This window comes from Natrix helvetica (genome assembly GCF_964273705.1).
Source record: "Natrix helvetica genome assembly, chromosome: 1".
NCBI classification, from domain to species: domain Eukaryota; kingdom Metazoa; phylum Chordata; class Lepidosauria; order Squamata; family Natricidae; genus Natrix; species Natrix helvetica.
In genome coordinates this window covers 164696120-164712728 of record NC_138548.1, presented here as the reverse complement: position 1 = coordinate 164712728, position 16609 = coordinate 164696120, and the positions used below count along the sequence as shown (strand labels likewise).

At 39.8% G+C, this 16609-nt stretch overlaps 1 protein-coding gene across 1 annotated transcript in view; it reads right to left on the bottom strand.

The window, feature by feature from the left end:
- Window positions 1-796: 796 nt before the first annotated feature.
- Window positions 797-16609, bottom strand: part of RAPGEF4 (Rap guanine nucleotide exchange factor 4) — a 209532-nt gene continuing 193719 nt past the window's right edge. The window contains exons 24-30 of the mRNA XM_081935427.1: window positions 16296-16474; window positions 11894-11984; window positions 9684-9734; window positions 9051-9138; window positions 7750-7814; window positions 3280-3334; window positions 797-2056 (exon numbers count right to left, since the gene is read on the bottom strand). Of these exons, the coding sequence (XP_081791553.1) occupies window positions 1929-2056; window positions 3280-3334; window positions 7750-7814; window positions 9051-9138; window positions 9684-9734; window positions 11894-11984; window positions 16296-16474 (657 nt within the window). The 3' untranslated portion in view covers window positions 797-1928. The remainder of the gene's footprint in view (window positions 2057-3279; window positions 3335-7749; window positions 7815-9050; window positions 9139-9683; window positions 9735-11893; window positions 11985-16295; window positions 16475-16609) is intronic.

Here is a 16609-nt window from a genome sequence, read left to right as displayed (position 1 = left end):
GTGCCATCAGATCAGTGTCAATTCCTAGCAACCATATAGATTTTCTCCATTATGATCTATCTGTAACCTGGTCTTTCCAAAGGTGCATTCACTGCAGTGGTGGGATTCAATTTTTTTTACTACCAGTTCTGTGGGCATGGCATGGCTTGGTGGGCGTGGCTTGGTGGGCATGGCAGGAGAAGGATACTGTAAAATCTCCATTCCCTCCCCACTCCAGGGGAAGGTTACTGCAAAATTCCCATTCCCTCCCGATCAGCTGGGACTCGGGAGGCAGAGAATAGATGGGGGCGGGGCCAGTCAGAGGCAGTATTTACCAGTTCTCTGAACTACTCAAAATTTCCGCTACTGGTTCTCCAGAACTGGTCAGAACCTGCTGAATACCACCTCTGAGTCACTCCCACTATAACTGACTCCACCCACCTTGCTACCAGTCTTCTTCTGTTTCCTTCTACCTTTCTCAGAATCAGAGCCTCCTCCAGAGAGCTCCTGTCCACATTGCATAATGTGTCTGAAATATTATAATTTGAGCCTGGTCATTTGTGTCTCAAGTGAGAACCTTGAATCTTTCTTTAGATTTGTATTTTAAGTGAACTGGGCAGCCCATGATATAAACTAAATGAAAACCAGTTATTTTCTACAGTAACGGCTGAAGCCTGAATTTTGGGGTCAGTGAAAGTACTTACTACTAATAGCAAAGTCCAATGGCAAAAGATAATACCTATGACAACAAATTAAAAAGGATTAAGACAAAAGTGCCGTGTGTCCCCTTTTTAAATGAACAAGGAACGTATTTTATTTGGCAATTATATTTAATTAGTGCATTTTATTTACATAAATCATAAACCATCTCCTTTTAGCATGAAATACAGACCAAATATAAACAGAAACCTGTACTTCAATTACATGCTAAACAAAATAGATAAAATTATTTTTTTAACGGGACAATGCCTGACACATAAAGAAATAAGTTAACACTTGCATATACTGCCTGTTGAAAAGTGCAACATGATTCCTGAAAATTAGAAGATTTTTCTTTTTGTAAAGTTTAGTCTAGAAATTCCACTTAAATCAGCCAACAGTGCAGCTGAGATTAAAGATTTCCCCTATCCAGGAAAAATATTACCTTGAACAATTGTGCAGATTGTGCTCTTTTCGAATGTGTATCTTCCCACCTGCTTTCAATTCTGTTTTTCAAAACCACATTACTTTGGTTCTGACAATGGGTAAAATCCTGATTGGCAATTAAAAAGAACACACACAAAAAAACCCATAGTGAAATCTACATGATAGATACCAACATATTAAGGACTCAGCCAATCTTAGGGCTTCTGAAGTGGCCATAATGCTCAACTGCTGTAAGGCAAATGTGGTTAGAGTTGACTTTTAAAAAATATATTTCTCTTGCAGGGAAAAAAAGGCTTTTAACTATTCTCTGAAACTGAAAACATGGTATAGGATGTTAACTGTATGTTTTTCCTGCTACTAATGATTTTTGCTACTGAAACCATGTAAGCTGAGCATGCAAATCCATAGGGAATTTAATTTTGTAGTGGACCAGACATTTAATTTCTTCTCTTAGCCAAGGAACCCGTCCATACTTTTTTTTTTTTCTTAAATACTCATCTCACCAGCTTTTGGAATTCTCTCCATTTTTAAATAAAGACTTCCATTATGTACAAAACTTTTTACATGAATGTAGAGTCTACAATCTTGGCAACCTCTCGGCTACAGATCATGTCCTCTTCATCAGCCAAACACCTCTGCAGTTTCCTGGGTGGTAGGAACATTGTGCATGAATGACCAAAGATCTTACGGTAGAAGAATTCATTGTTGCTTCTCTCTGCGGTGGCAGTGCAGTAGCAAAAAGAGGGATTGTTCTTAGGAAGGACCTTATGTTGAAGAAAGAGGGAGAGTATAATCCCCGGTGCTTAAGTACGCCGTGGCTCAAGACGGTGTGACATCTGCGATAAAGTCCTCTGGTTATCAATCACATTTAATTGACGGACATAACCCCGGAGATCCTGATGGTTCTTATTTGCTTGAGATGCATCAGGACCTGATGAAACAGGAACGAAGAGCTATTGGTATGCTTAGTCAAAGTCAAACGTAAGCCATTTACTACAGGTAGTCCTTGACTTCCAACCATTCATCTAGGGACCGCTCAAAGTTACAACGGCACTGAAAAATGTGACTTATGACTGTTTTTCACACTTACGACCTTTGCAGCAGGGGTGGGCTGCTGGGGGTTCGCAGGGATTCGGGAGAACCTCTCGCTAAAATTCTGTGCACTTCGGAGAACCCCCAAATCCCACTCCTGACTGGCCCCGCCCACCCCTCCCCTCCCAGGAGTCCCCACGTGGCCCGTTTTGGATGCAGGTAAGTGCAAGGCACGCGCGGAAGCTCAGGGAGAGCGAAAAACGGGCCTACCGGAGGTTTGGGAAGTTTTTGGCCTCCAGAGGGTTTCCAGAGCCTGGGGAGGCCGTTTTCATCCTCCCGGAGGCTCAAGGAAGGCCCCTGGAGGCCAGGGGGGGCAAAAACAGCCCCCATCATGGTGCAGGAAGCCGACTAGGCCACGCCCACCATGGCCACACCCACCCAGCAACTGGGCAGAGAACCCCTTGCTAAAAATTTTGAAGCACACCCCTGCTTTGCAGCAGGAATCATGTGACCAAAATTCAGATGATTGGCAACTAGTTCACATTTATGACCATTGCTGTGTCACGAGGCTGTGTGATCACTTTTTGTGATCTTCTGACAAGCAAAGTCAATGGGGAAGCCAGATTCACTTAACAACTGGGTTACTAACCTATCAACTGCTGTGATTCATCTAACAACTGTTGCAAGAAAGCTCGTAAATTAGGGCAAAACTTACTTAACAAATGTCTCACTTAAGTACAGAAATCCTGGTTTCAACTGCGGCCTTAAATTGAGGACTACCTATAAGTTACTATTTATCAGACTTATATTTCCACTGAGGCTCAAGGCAGTGAGTTACTTTATCTTAAAATTGCAATAAAAATTTACACATTTAACATTATTTTGACTGATACTGGAGAATTATGCCTTCTTATTATTTTATTAGCAGAGATAATATTTATGATCTGACAAAATGAGCCCCATAATTTGAAAGCTACCTTCCTTTCTCTTCTAAAAATCTAGAAAAGCTGATTTCTGTAACATTTGATTCGACTTCTAGTTTTTACTCATTGTTTCCAATCTATGACACTATACACTGATGAAAAATTGTCATTATGACAACAGAAGTATTGCAATACTTACTGAAAGGCAGGCTCCGACAAAATCTCACTGTCTTAATAGTATTTGAAATCATGCGCTGAAAATAGAGGGGGGAAAGTCACCAAAGGAAGAAAAATTAAGCATCAATTCTATGACATCCTGGATTCCTAAACTGGAGCTCATTGGCACCAATGTGTTTGTGGACATTTCCACTGATATCTATCACCCTCTTTGCTCCACTTGATACCTACCCAAAAGAAAAATCCCAAAGATTAAACTAGGGATAAACAATAAGAAATGTGGGGGACAATAAGCATGTACAAAGCCATTTCGTATCTTGTCTTCTGATATAACAATTTTGAAATGAGTCCAATTTCCCAAGGTAACTATTTTGAAAAGCACGTACTACGGGCTTTTCAAAAGTCCGTGTACCCATCACCAGCTCCAAATGTCTGGGAACTTTCCTTGATAAGGAAGATATTATTCAGGGCAGATATCATTAACCTAAGCTTTCTCTAATTGGTTCAGTTCTTTATGTGCAATTCTCTTAATGGGTCCATCATTCTTGAATGCATATATACAGTATGCAATATCCTCTTCTTCTGTGTTCTCTTCATTCTAAATTCAAATTAGAATGCAGAATGCTGATCAAAATCTATTTCTAGGAATATTTTTAAAATCCTTTGGATGGACCACAGCAGGGGTCGGCAAACTTAAACACTCAAAGAGCCATTTGGATCTGTTTCCCACAGAAAAGAAAACACCGGGAGCCACAAAGGTCCTAACCGGAAGCCCCCTATTCAATTTTGGAGCTGACCGGAAGTTCAGAGTCTCCTCCTAGCACGGCATACTTTTTCCTCTACCTGCCATAACCAAAAGCCTTCTCAATTATGGAGACAACTGGAAAACAGTCCCCTTGCCATAGAGTCTTTTCCTGGCACACTGTGCTTCTCCCCACCCCCCTCACCGGAAGCTCCTCTCAAAATTGTGGCGCTGACTGGTGACGGAGCCACAGCAGAGGGGGGAAAGAGCCACATGCCGCTCCAGAGCCGCAGTTTGCTGACCCCTGGACGAGAGCAAGTCCATTTTACCCAGCATTACCCTATAATGATAGATAGGATAATGTTTCTGGGAATTCATAGGTATGAAAATAAAAGGTTTTGCTCTGTCCTAAACATTTGATGGCTAAGAATGACCCCTCAGCAAAGCGACAAGCGCTCCATTTCTACGCTTGGTTGCCCCGCTCACCTCCTTTTCCCGGAGGTTAAATTGCTGTTTTGGCACTTTGTGATAAATAATTGGGTTTGGGGTTGCAATTTGTACACGCAGTGTCTTTAAAGGTTCGCTATCAATTGTCCTATGCTATCAAAGCAAAATGGGCATTCTTCCATGAATACCTTCAGTGAAATGCTTTCTTTATCTCAATACTGAACAGGTTTCTTATTCCCATGTTAGCCCAAAGCAGTTCTGAAAACTATGCTGAATTCAAGTAAACATATGAACAACCTTCTTATAGCATCTAATAGGAGGCAAATTGCGTTAAATCCAGATTTAGTCGCCCTTGTGGTAAATCCATTTAAGTGGAATTTAAATGTATTGTCATTTCACTTGCCTTCCTCCTCTGTTGAGTTATCCTTAATATCAAGGAAGAAGTTTGATAATTCCTTCCTATCAGTAAAGAAACTCAAGCAAAGGTTAACTTTAAGAAAGCCGAATTCACACATCTATTGCACACCATAACAAATAGAACGGTACCTCTCAACTCTATTTTAATTATAAGGCTGTTTCTGAAACAGTAATTTGATGATGCAGGGGTAGTTCTTGGTATTGATTTATACTGAAGTGATGGGTCTTATGATATATCATGCACATAAGGGACAAGATAATAATAATGGAGGGATTTCTGAAAGAGCAGCCAAGTACAGCATTGTATATCCACTGAACATTCATTAGCTTTTATGCAGTGTTTTTTGGAAGTCGTATGAGGGAAAACTGAAGATCTAGATTCCTCTAAAACAGAACGGATAGATTAAAGCCATGGTGACTCTGGGTTTGCTTCCCCCTCCAATCATCTAGCCCTCCACCCACTGTTCCAGTCCAAATCTACAGCCCAGAATCATGGCAACAAGCCAGCCACATTACCTGCAAATCCGTTTCTGGACCAGGCTCCAATATTGTTATAAATATTCATACATATCATACAAAAACTGCTGTTTAAGTCACACTTTTTGCATAATCTCTTATGTTCCAAAAATGAAAGCATGCTTGCCTCTTCTTTTTCCCCCTATAAGGATCAGTATGTGAATTCCTTTTGTTCAGATCCATAAAGCCTGAAGACTAATATGCGCACATTTGATAATCCTCATTTCACACCTCAAGGGTGAAGGGCCCCAGTAAATAGGAGAATGGCACCGTTCTGAATTGCCAGTTGGAGGAATTTCTGCGCTAAAAAGTGCCCTGGGATGGCTTCTGGCTGTTTTCTGCAAAGGAGTATAGCACAATTTTGGGGGAAGCCCTGAACTGAGACAAACCGTGTCAGCTTGAGAGCAATTTGGGGAACATTTGGGGAACAATTTGGAGAACATACTTCAGCTTCAACCACAATAATACAAGGGCAAACAATAGGTACAAACCCAAGGTAAACCACTCCAAACTCAACTGCAGAAAATATGACTTCGGCAACAGAGTGGTCAACGCCTGGAATCCTCTACCTGACTCCGTTGTTACATCCTCAAACCCTCACAGCTTCAACCTCAAACTGTCTACCGTGGACCTCACCCCATTCCTAAGAGGTCCGTAAAGGGGGCGTGCATAAGTGCACCAGCGTGCCTAAAGTCCTTGTCCTACTGTCCCCATTTATTTGTACTCATTTCCTTTGTTTATGTCCATGTTTATACTTATACCTGTTATCTTGTACATGTTTGACAAATCAAATCAATAAATAAATTTGTGCCCCTTTTCTGTTACCTCAAGGTGTCCATCACTGTTCCAGCCATTTCTAAACATGTCGTCTCTCCTTTCATCTGTGCTGCTGCCTAGGGATATCTGGATTACCCAGCCCATGGAAGTGGCACAGATTTGAACTGCATTTATTTTGCCACTGGGTCAAAAAGATTTCTTGGTCTGCTTTCGCATATCTGTCAAGAATCGCAACACAGAGAACTCCTCTCCTCTGCCTTGAAATGGCATCATTCTTCCTGCAGTGTCTGCCTTTGACAGGTATGGTTTTAAGTCAAAGAAAGCTCACAGTATTTAATTATTTGATCAATGGAAAACCACCTTATGATTTAAGTGCGGCAGAGTCTCCCAATATACAAACACACCACAGATGTAACAAAACGCACAGGGCTGTCAAACCTGGAAGCCATCTTTTACATTGGTCCTTCAGACCTGCCATATTTTCTACTGTGGGAAAATGGGAGGGGGGATTATATGGGGTATGGGTGATATATAGTCAAAATAATATTCATTTCTCAGAAAGTCAAGGACATCTTGCCCTGCAGCTGCGATGGTGTGACTGGGAGGCATCTCCAGTTTTGGATGGTGTTGGATTGGACCGTGTGATGTACATGTGGGTGCTGGGCAGGGACCTGAACTTTCATTTGGGTGGGGAAAACCTGGAAACTTTTAGATTTGGGTTCTCCCAGATGTGCCAATATGACATCTTTAATAAAATGGAATTTTGAGGAAACGGAAGCCTCTGAGTCTTCTTTCTTTGGGGGTGTTACTTGGAACCCTGACAAGGGCTTTGATACAAGACACACTACAATAGAGGGCATCAGGTTTTGATATAAGAAATGCTACAAGACATTGCATAAAATTTAACCATGGTCAACAATAGCAATGCAGTAAACCTGTGCCTGAATCTTTCCAGACTATAACAGTGAAGATGAAAATTATTTTATGCAATACTCTCTACCCACAGAATTTGCCACATAGGCTAATTTCAAAAAATTCTTCATTAACATTTAGTGAGATCTAGAATGTGTTTTATGTCTTGAATTAAGAAAAAAAAACAGTAATCGGAAAATTTTTTAGTCATCAGCATTATGAAGTGGTACAGCCTTGAATATTTGCTGCTTTTGAAAAAGATGGAACCTACAACACTCTGGTTAAATCTTGGACACAAATTGGTGACAGAGGAAAATTAAGAGTGATGCCTAATCATGGAAGGGAAATTGCCTCGGCTTCATTCAGTGAATAAAGCTAACCTGCAAGAGGAAATGAAGTGTCAAAAAGACATTATTCTGGATCCATTGAACTAAAATTACTGGTTGATTGATAATGAGAAAGTTTTCTTGGCAATGGGATCTTTTGCAACTTTGAATTAATTTAACATCAGACAGCTTCTTGCTCCAATGCCTGCCCGCTAAGGCTCTTTTTCAACAGCAATAGAAACCCAGTTCTATTTGCAACACATTCCAAAATGAAAGCTATTATTTTTCCATTGATTTTAGCACGATAAGGATGTCACTCATCAAAACATTTGCTTTGGGAATACACATTACCTACCATTTTTTCAAAGTTCACCAGATTGTCAATAAAGGTCTTGTTACCTTCATACGTAAATGTCATGTCTGCAATATAAAAAAATCCATATAAACAGCAGAAATTTAATTTAGGGAATATATATATATATATATCGCCCAGGTTCGAATCCCAGTAAGGGTATGGCTAGCTGATGAGAGCTAAATAGCTTGAAATAGATCTATACTAGTCTCCCTTTATTTATTTATCAGCACAAATACAACATATATGCGTAATTAGGCATACCAGGGGTTGTAACACAAATACATACATACATACATACATACATACATACATACATACATACATACACACACACATACACATATATGTGTGTGTGTGTGTGTGTGTGTTGTATTTGTACTGATAAATAAATAAAGGGAGACTAGTATAGATCTATTTCGAGCTAATTAGCTCTCATCAGCTAGCCATACCCTTACTGGGATTCGAACCTGGGCTGTTAGGCAGGAGTCTTAGCCACTCAGCCACAGGCTCGCCTTCTTATCAGTTGAGCCAGGGAAATAGGTATGTATTTGTGTTACAACCCCTGGTATGCCTAAATATGGGAGGAAGGTCACTACTCCCTCTTTCTGTCCTTCGGCTTATCACAGAAGACCATGCAGGCAGAAAACCATATTTTTATTTTTAATGTTGCCTTTTTATATTTGTGTTGTATTTGTACTGATAAATAAATAAAGGGAGACTAGTATAGATCTATTTCGAGCTAATTAGCTCTCATCAGCTAGCCATACCCTTACTGGGATTCGAACCTGGGCTGTATTATATCTTAGGCAGGAGTCTTAGCCACTCAGCCACAGGCTATTTTCGTAATTTTCACGGGTGTAGGTATGCTGGTCCTGTTGCATTTGGGTCTTTTCTTACAATCTTACACAGGTAAAGACCTGAATACAATAGGACCAGCATATATATATGTATTAGGGTCAATATATATATATATATATATATATATATATATATATATATATATATATATATATATATATATATATGTGTGTGTGTGTGTGTGTGTGTGTGTGTGTGTGTGTGTGTGTGTGTGTGTGTGTATGTTTTTGACCCTAATACACCTACTTGAAATATTTTCTTGTAAAAAAACAGTAATGTTTAACATATTTTCATAAACCCTATTTGCTAGATAAGTTAATGTTTAGATATATGAAGATATTTTTCCATCTTTATGAGTTGGGAAACTACAGAGACAGGATCAAATGTCTAATTTAAAATATCTCATTTTTAAAATTCATCTTTTTTCCCCTTTAGCTCGTTACCTTTGATGAGTAGAGGCATAAAGGGAATAATAGGGGGTTCCAGTTTAGCCACTGTCAGTCTGTAGGCTCTATGGTTTCTTGAAGGGTCCTTAAAAAAACAAAAGACAGAAAGAGGTATTGGACAAATTCAAATAGATGTAAATTGCAGCCACCTTTTTTAAAAGGATTAGATTCTGAAGTACGTTTTTTTAAATTTAAAAAAAAAGGCTAACCATCTACCTGCAGCAAAAGTGGCCCTGTGGGGGTAAAATGTAACATGCTTAATTCTCTGATTTTTTTCCATTCTTCTTTGTGCATTTGCTGATTCATCTCCATAAGCTATAAAACTAGGATTCTGTAAAAATAGTGCATGAACAAATTTAAAGTTGGTATATCTAAAGAAGATAAAAGTTTTTTAGATTTCCCAGATCGACTGTAAGTAGGACAGACATTTTCTCAGAACGGGTTCCCTGAGAGTGTAATTTATTAGTCATATATGCTTGTTTTATCAGCACTGTTAACGGGATCATAAATTCTTTAAAGTCACACAAGGACACATCAAATGTAGAAAGTAGAGGGATTTAGAATCGAGTCCGGAAATCAAATGTATCCAGAATGTGCCATGCATAGAATTAAATCTGTATTGCCATTTACCATTAAGCTTTCAAACTCTGCATAGATCTTCTTGAACTTGCTTGGAAGTTTCTGCCAAGTAAAAAACAAAGAAAACATGGAATCCTGTTTCAAATATAGATTGCTTGATTTTTCTGAAAGCATGAGGACAGTTCAGTTGCCGGTTCATATTGTCTATGCCGACACAGAAGCGTGCCCTCCACCAGGCCCATTTGTAGGTGAGCAGAGTGACTCCGCCCTTCTTCACATGAAGGGGCAAAGTGACTTGTTCCCAGTTCTCTAACAGGTCTGAGAGACTGAGACGGCGGAAAATCTTGTTCTTCCACCGCTCGTTTACAACAAAGCAGCAGTGAAAAATACAGCAAGTTTCCTAGCAACCAGATTATAAATAGAGAACTCTGAAGCTTGGAGCAGATTTAGTTGCAGACCCCAAAATATCCTGGGAAATGGGAGAGCGCTTTGCTCCTAAGTTCACAGAAGTTAAACAGCCGCAAAGGAAATTAAATTCCAGTCTGGATTTTCCCATCAGCCTTGTAAGGAAAGAGCCTCTTTTCCACGTTCTTGTCACTCCCATTTTTAACCCCATCCCCACGTACAATAATCTAGCAACATCGTTTCACAGATCTTCTTTGCAACGTTTACCGGCCTACTGTTTGCCACATGGTTGCACCTGGTTCCTAGAGATGCTGCAGAGTGCAAGCCTAACTCACGTAATACTCAGCTTTATGTTACTACCTAAATGGTGTCACTTTCCAATAATAAGTTCTACAGTAATTTGGAATATGGGATGAAAGTGCCAGCCAAGCAATCAGGAGAGTAAGAATGCTAATCCTGCCTTAAGTCAGAAGGCTTACTTTGGGCCTGGAATCATCTTTCAGCCCTAGAAAATGGCAGGGACATGTCCTGACAGTCACCAGAAGTCAAGACTGGCTCAAAGGCAATAAAAAACAACCACCACCACCATATAACACACCCACACTCACGCCCCATGCTGACAGAACAGTACTGAACAGCTTTCTAGCTATTTCTCTTGTTGGTTGATTACTTGCGATTAAGAAAACAGTTTGGAAGAAGTCATAGGAAAACAAGACGAGTTACCACTAAATGGCATTGACACTTTCATGCTTGCCAGAATGTAATCCTCAAGGAGGGATGAAGGCAGTGGTGCAGTTCAGCTGGTTCTATCCGGTTCGGGAGAACCGGTAGTGGCGGCAGTGGGAAGCTCCGCCCACCCAGCTGGATGTCATCACGTCTGGCTTTTGACGCTCTGCGCATGCGTGGAAGGTTCCGTTTTTGACACTTGGCGCATGTGCGCTCATATTTGTGAACCAGTAATGAAGGTAAGTGAATACCACCCCTGGATGAAGGGTTAAGGAAAGGTAGATAAAGGAATCCATGCAGGTTTTACTCTGCTAGTCATAGCCGACTTTTGGGGGCGCTATTCATCTCTGTTCCTTTAAGCCAATTGAGCCAATGCTGTCCGAAGACATTTCCATGGTCATCTGGCCAGCCTGAGACCACAGCACAGCGCATAGCATACGGAGAAACACAGCATACTGTCACCTGCCCACCAAAGTGGTAACTATTTATCTACTTGCATTTACATACTTTCAAGCTGCTAGGTTAGCAGGAGCATGTAAATTGGCCATGCTATAAATAAATGCCTAAGATTAATTAAGCTCCGTGAGAGGACTTTAGAACTAACTTCTAAAGAGATATGCAGAGAACAGGAACAGCCCCACCTAGAAAGGAAGTTAGATTTATTTTTATAAGGGACAGTCCTCTGCCTGGCCTCATGGAAATTTGTTTTTGATACTGAGGGGCTTAGCAAAGGCTGGCAATTTATGTGGGAGAAAAAGTCCAACATCTAACCCAGAAAAAGTCACTGGATTTGAGATCTGAATAGGCTGGAGTGATTTTGATTTTTCCCTACTGAAACATCAGGACTCATGGTTAGGATGATCCTTATACAAAAGGCATCTGCAGAAAAATCACTCTCAATGATGACAAATGTCATTCATTTGGATACGTGGGACTGAAAATTAGATCTCTTGAATGATCCACTGAAAATACCCAAAGATCCACAAGCAAACTCAAACCTACTGTACCTTCTCTCTAACACCATAAGTATAAAGTACCTATCCTGCCAGCCTCGTCTCCTTTGCTATTCTAAAGAAACAGCAACACACAAGACAGATGAAGAAATCAAATCCTTGTAAAACTGCACTCACCTCCCAGGTCATTGCGAGGCGACTCACTGCAACGTTGCTTAGTCCCATAATCAAAGCAAGGAAAGAATTCAAGTTTTTATATTCCTTGCAGCTGGAAGAAAAGAACGCAATTTGAGAAAAGAAAGAATTTGACATGGAAAAAAGATAATAGGGAGCCTTACTTCTGTTCTGCAAATGTGTTTGATTTTGGATTGGGTTCTTCTACATCTATCTTAATAATGTACATACATAAACATACTTGAACTCAGTCTGAGAATATAAAGCACTGTTGTTATTGCAACAATAAATAGTTGTCATTGCAGTTTATTAAATTAGGTTGCAATTCCAAGGATATTTACACAGAAGCAAAGGCCATTTGGAATTGCCAGGAAATAACAATTTAAATTAGACCTTTTGGTGTAAGCAAGTTCTTCAAAGTAAACAGCCAGAAATCCTGAACGAAGAAAGGTTCTAGCAATGCAGACACATTTTTTTATTTGTATTCTGATGATTTAGTCATTCTGTTTCAGTCAATAATGATCATTCTGTTATATTATTAAAAACTCAGTCTAGAGCTACCGATCACACAGATTCTCATTTGGAAAAAAAAGTTCTGTTTTCAATTAAGGATATTTTAGACAATAACCTAATATGAACCTCACTTTTTAGGTATGGCGCTCATTTTTCCCTGCCTGCATCGGAACTGGGATGGGTAATTTGTTGTATACGTTGTTTAGCAGCACAATTTTTGTTTTGTTTCATTTTAATAAAGGTAGAAATGGATGCAGGATGATTTGGGAGTCAAACATTCCCCTTTCTGGCTTAAAACCAATCTCCACCCTCCCCAAGCATTTGAACCTTTGCTGCCAAATCTGGGCAAGTTTGGAAAATGTTTATGTATGGAAATAAAAATAGTTTGCCTCCAGAGGGGATGTCCCACTACTATTTTCATCCTCAAAAATCTAGAGAAGTCCAATAATGGAGTAAAAAAAAACAATTCACCACTAGGATGTTGCCTTCCTTCCGGGACCTTCAACCACCTGCAGACCTATCATACCATCTCCCTCCAACCTCTTCCAGTTTGTGCCAGGGGACTCCCAAGATAAACCCCATACCCCAAGCTCCTTTCTCTCAATGTTTAAGCACTTAGGCTAGGGTTCGGCAACATGACATCCTCCGGAGACGCATGTGGCTCTTTCATCCCTCTGCTGCGGCTCCCTGTCGCTCAAAATATGTGCCACAACCGCCAATGTGCAACACCCGCCAGCACATGATTTATTGAGCTTTTCAGCCCCCCGGTAGGTTTTGTGGCTCCCGGTATTTTCTTTGTGGGAAACAGATCCAAGAGGCTCTCTGAGTGTTTAAGGTTGCCGATCCCTGACCTAGTCAGAGAACAAACAGATTCCCAGAGTGGATTTCCTGTTCTCTCTCCTCATCTTCACTGCAGCCGCCTTAGCATTGTTGGAGTGCATTTAGCACAATGGGTCAGGATGTCACTTCCCTGAGGCATCTTGTTCGCACATTAGATGCTGGATTCCTTTGGCTTTGAGTCTAATCCTGCAGGATTCTTCTTAACATCCCGAAGTGCACAAGCCTGTATTTTACTTGCCGCTTATCGCTTATATAGGACACCACTGCTCCTCTAAACTTAAGAGATTACATTTACTACATCAAACGCGTAGTAAAAAAAATAACCTTTACAATTTGAATATGAACAATGCAGGCCTAAATGAGAAAAGAGAAGGGGCTTGCCAGTGTACCTAGTCAACCTAATGAGCAAATGGTGAGGGTCTTGAATATATTACCATGCTTTATGAAATAAGACAATCTTACAGCTGTGCAATTTACAAAAGAGCCATCTGGTCAGGGCATTTAGACACCTAGATTGAGCCAAATCGGCTTGCCTGTGTGGTATAATCTCAGACTGGAGAAGCTGAAATGGAGGTGAAGAAGAACCTACGGCTATGTCTCCCCACATTTAGGTAGGAGAGAGGCTGAAATGGCAGCCGATCAACTTTGGCCTTGTCTTTCCCTTCATCCCACCCTGTGAAAGAACCTAGGAGCTGACTCAGAACTCTAGGCATGCTTTTGTGAGTGCAGGAACTTCTGGGGGCAGAGCATTTGAGCTACTCAATTTGCCAAGGCAAACATATTTTTAAAAAAACATAGAAGCAAACAGAAAGTTGAATTCCAAGACACCAACACTGATAGATTAACTATAGCTCATAATAATAATAATAATAATAATAATAATAATAATAATAATAATAATAATGTGATAAAAATTAAGAATGGAGAGTTGGCAGAACAAAGCATTGCATGGCCAATTTCTGGAAAACATAAAAGATAAAGTGGACAGTGAAAAAACTTGGTTATGGTTAACAGCAGGTACATTAAAGAAAGAAACAGAGTCACTAATCCTGGCTGGGCAAAAACAAGCTATCCGCACAAATGCCATTAAGGCCAAAATCGAAAAATCCTCTGATGATGCCAAATGTAGACTCTGCAAAGAGGCTGATGAAACTGTTGACCACATACTCAGCTGCTGAAAAAAAAACACGCAGACTGACTATAAAATGCAGCACAATTCAGTGGCACAAATGATCCACTGGAATTTGTGCAAAAATTATAATATTAAAACAGCAACAAACTGGTGGGAACATAAGCCTGAAAAAGTCGTCGAGGGTCAGATGGTCAAGATATTGTGGGATTTTTGCATACAAACAGATAAAATACTGGCGCATAATACACCAGACATCACACTGGTTGAGAAAAATAAGGTTACAATCATAGACATCGCAATACCAGGTGATAGCAGGGTCGCCGAGAAGGAATATGAAAAAATCGCGAAATACCAGGGCTTAAAAATCGAAATTCAATGATTATGGCACAAACCAGCAGTGGTAATTCCAGTGGTAATCGGCACACTGGGTGCTATTCCAAAAGCACTGGAATTACATTTAAAACAGTTAAAAATTGAGAAAATCACCATCAGTCAAATGCAAAAGGCCGCACTGCTTGGATCCGCACACATATTACGAAAATATGTTACGACGTCCTAGGCCCCTGGGTGGGGCCCGACTAGTAATTAATGCCAAATCTGGCGAAACAACTGGCCGCTGTGATACAATTCTGTTGATGAATAATAATAATAATAATAATAATAATAATAATAATAATAATAATAATAATAATAATAATAATAATGTATTTTCTATTATTTTTTCTTATTAAAACCACACAGATATATCAGCAGATGGAAGTTGTACAAACGGTTCAGTTGTATAACATTTTCTCCTTTTTTGCGCAAATTTTTAAGAAAAGGAATTCACTTTTCTTCTTTTCTGTATACTCTACTGCCCTCTACTGGATATAATAGAGAAAAAAATCAAAAAAAAATCAAGATGTATACAGTAAAAAATTATTATATATTTTGTTTCTATTGTGTTTTAGCTCTCCGAGCTGAGAAGGACTAAAGACACCCTCTGGCATGTTGGATATGTATTCATTATGTACAGATTTGAACAGAATTGAGAGCCGGCCTGCCACAGTTACGATCATTAGGAACACATGAACCAATGAAACTAACGTCCAATTGAGAATTTAGAAACTTGCCTTTTGTGATTTACTTAAACCACTGTTAATTTAAATTTAAAAGGACATGTGCCACTATACACATTCCATCCCAAATTATTAAGATAATTAAGGCCAAGCTAATGACTAGTGCAATTGTTCTCAATCTTTCCAACTTTAAGACTTCAACTCCCAGGCTTCCATTTCTATGTATACAGCCTGACAAATTCTGGGAGTTGGTCCACACATCTTAAAGTTGCAAAGGTTGAGAAACACTGTATCACTGCAACCTTCCTCATCTTAATATCTCCAGATGTGTTCTCCCACTGATCATCAATCCAAGTCCCTTGAATTGTTAGCTATGGATAATGAGATTTGTAGTCCAATTCATCTAGAAACGGGTATCAAACTCGCCGCATCACATTATGGTCACATGATGTATTGTGACTCCCCCCCCCTTTGGTAAACCGGGGGTGGGTGTGACCAGTGTGTGACACATCCAGCCACGAGTTTGACACCCCTGATCTAAAAGATACAAGGTTGAGAACAGTGTTCTAGAACATTTAGATAAATAAAATTGAAGCACAGAGTTGTGTAAAACATTTGTGTAATAATTAATGTTCTGGGCAAATCCATCCTAACCTCAAACCAGTTCATAGGTTAACATAGACACAGGAAGACATTTTCCCTCAAGTAGATTTAGCTTAATAGCTTCATACAAAAGAAAAATAATCCATGCTTGCCAAATTTATTGTGCTTTGATGTCCTTTCTATGGTGAAGGCTCTACTGTCATCATTGTGAGAGAGTTACCAGGCCTACTGCAATCTATTGGAGTTGGACTATACTCACTGGGCTGCTATTTTAATAAATTTCTTCAGGAGTTGAACGCGCTTGCTGAGTTGGGAGCAAAGACAAATCTCTGTCACAACCCAGAACTGGATTTCATTAAATCTCCGTAAAAATAAATCCAGATTGGCAGTTGTCTTTTTAAAATTGTGCCGCCCAAACGTATGGTAAATCAGTTCCAGCTAGAAAACAGAAAGGAAGGGGAAAATGGAAGTCATTAAAAACTAAAAAAAAAAGAGAGCAATAGTTACCTTTTAAAATGCTGTGTTTTGGCTGAAAATGGCTGAATTGAATATCTTTTGGTTTGTCTTCCTTCT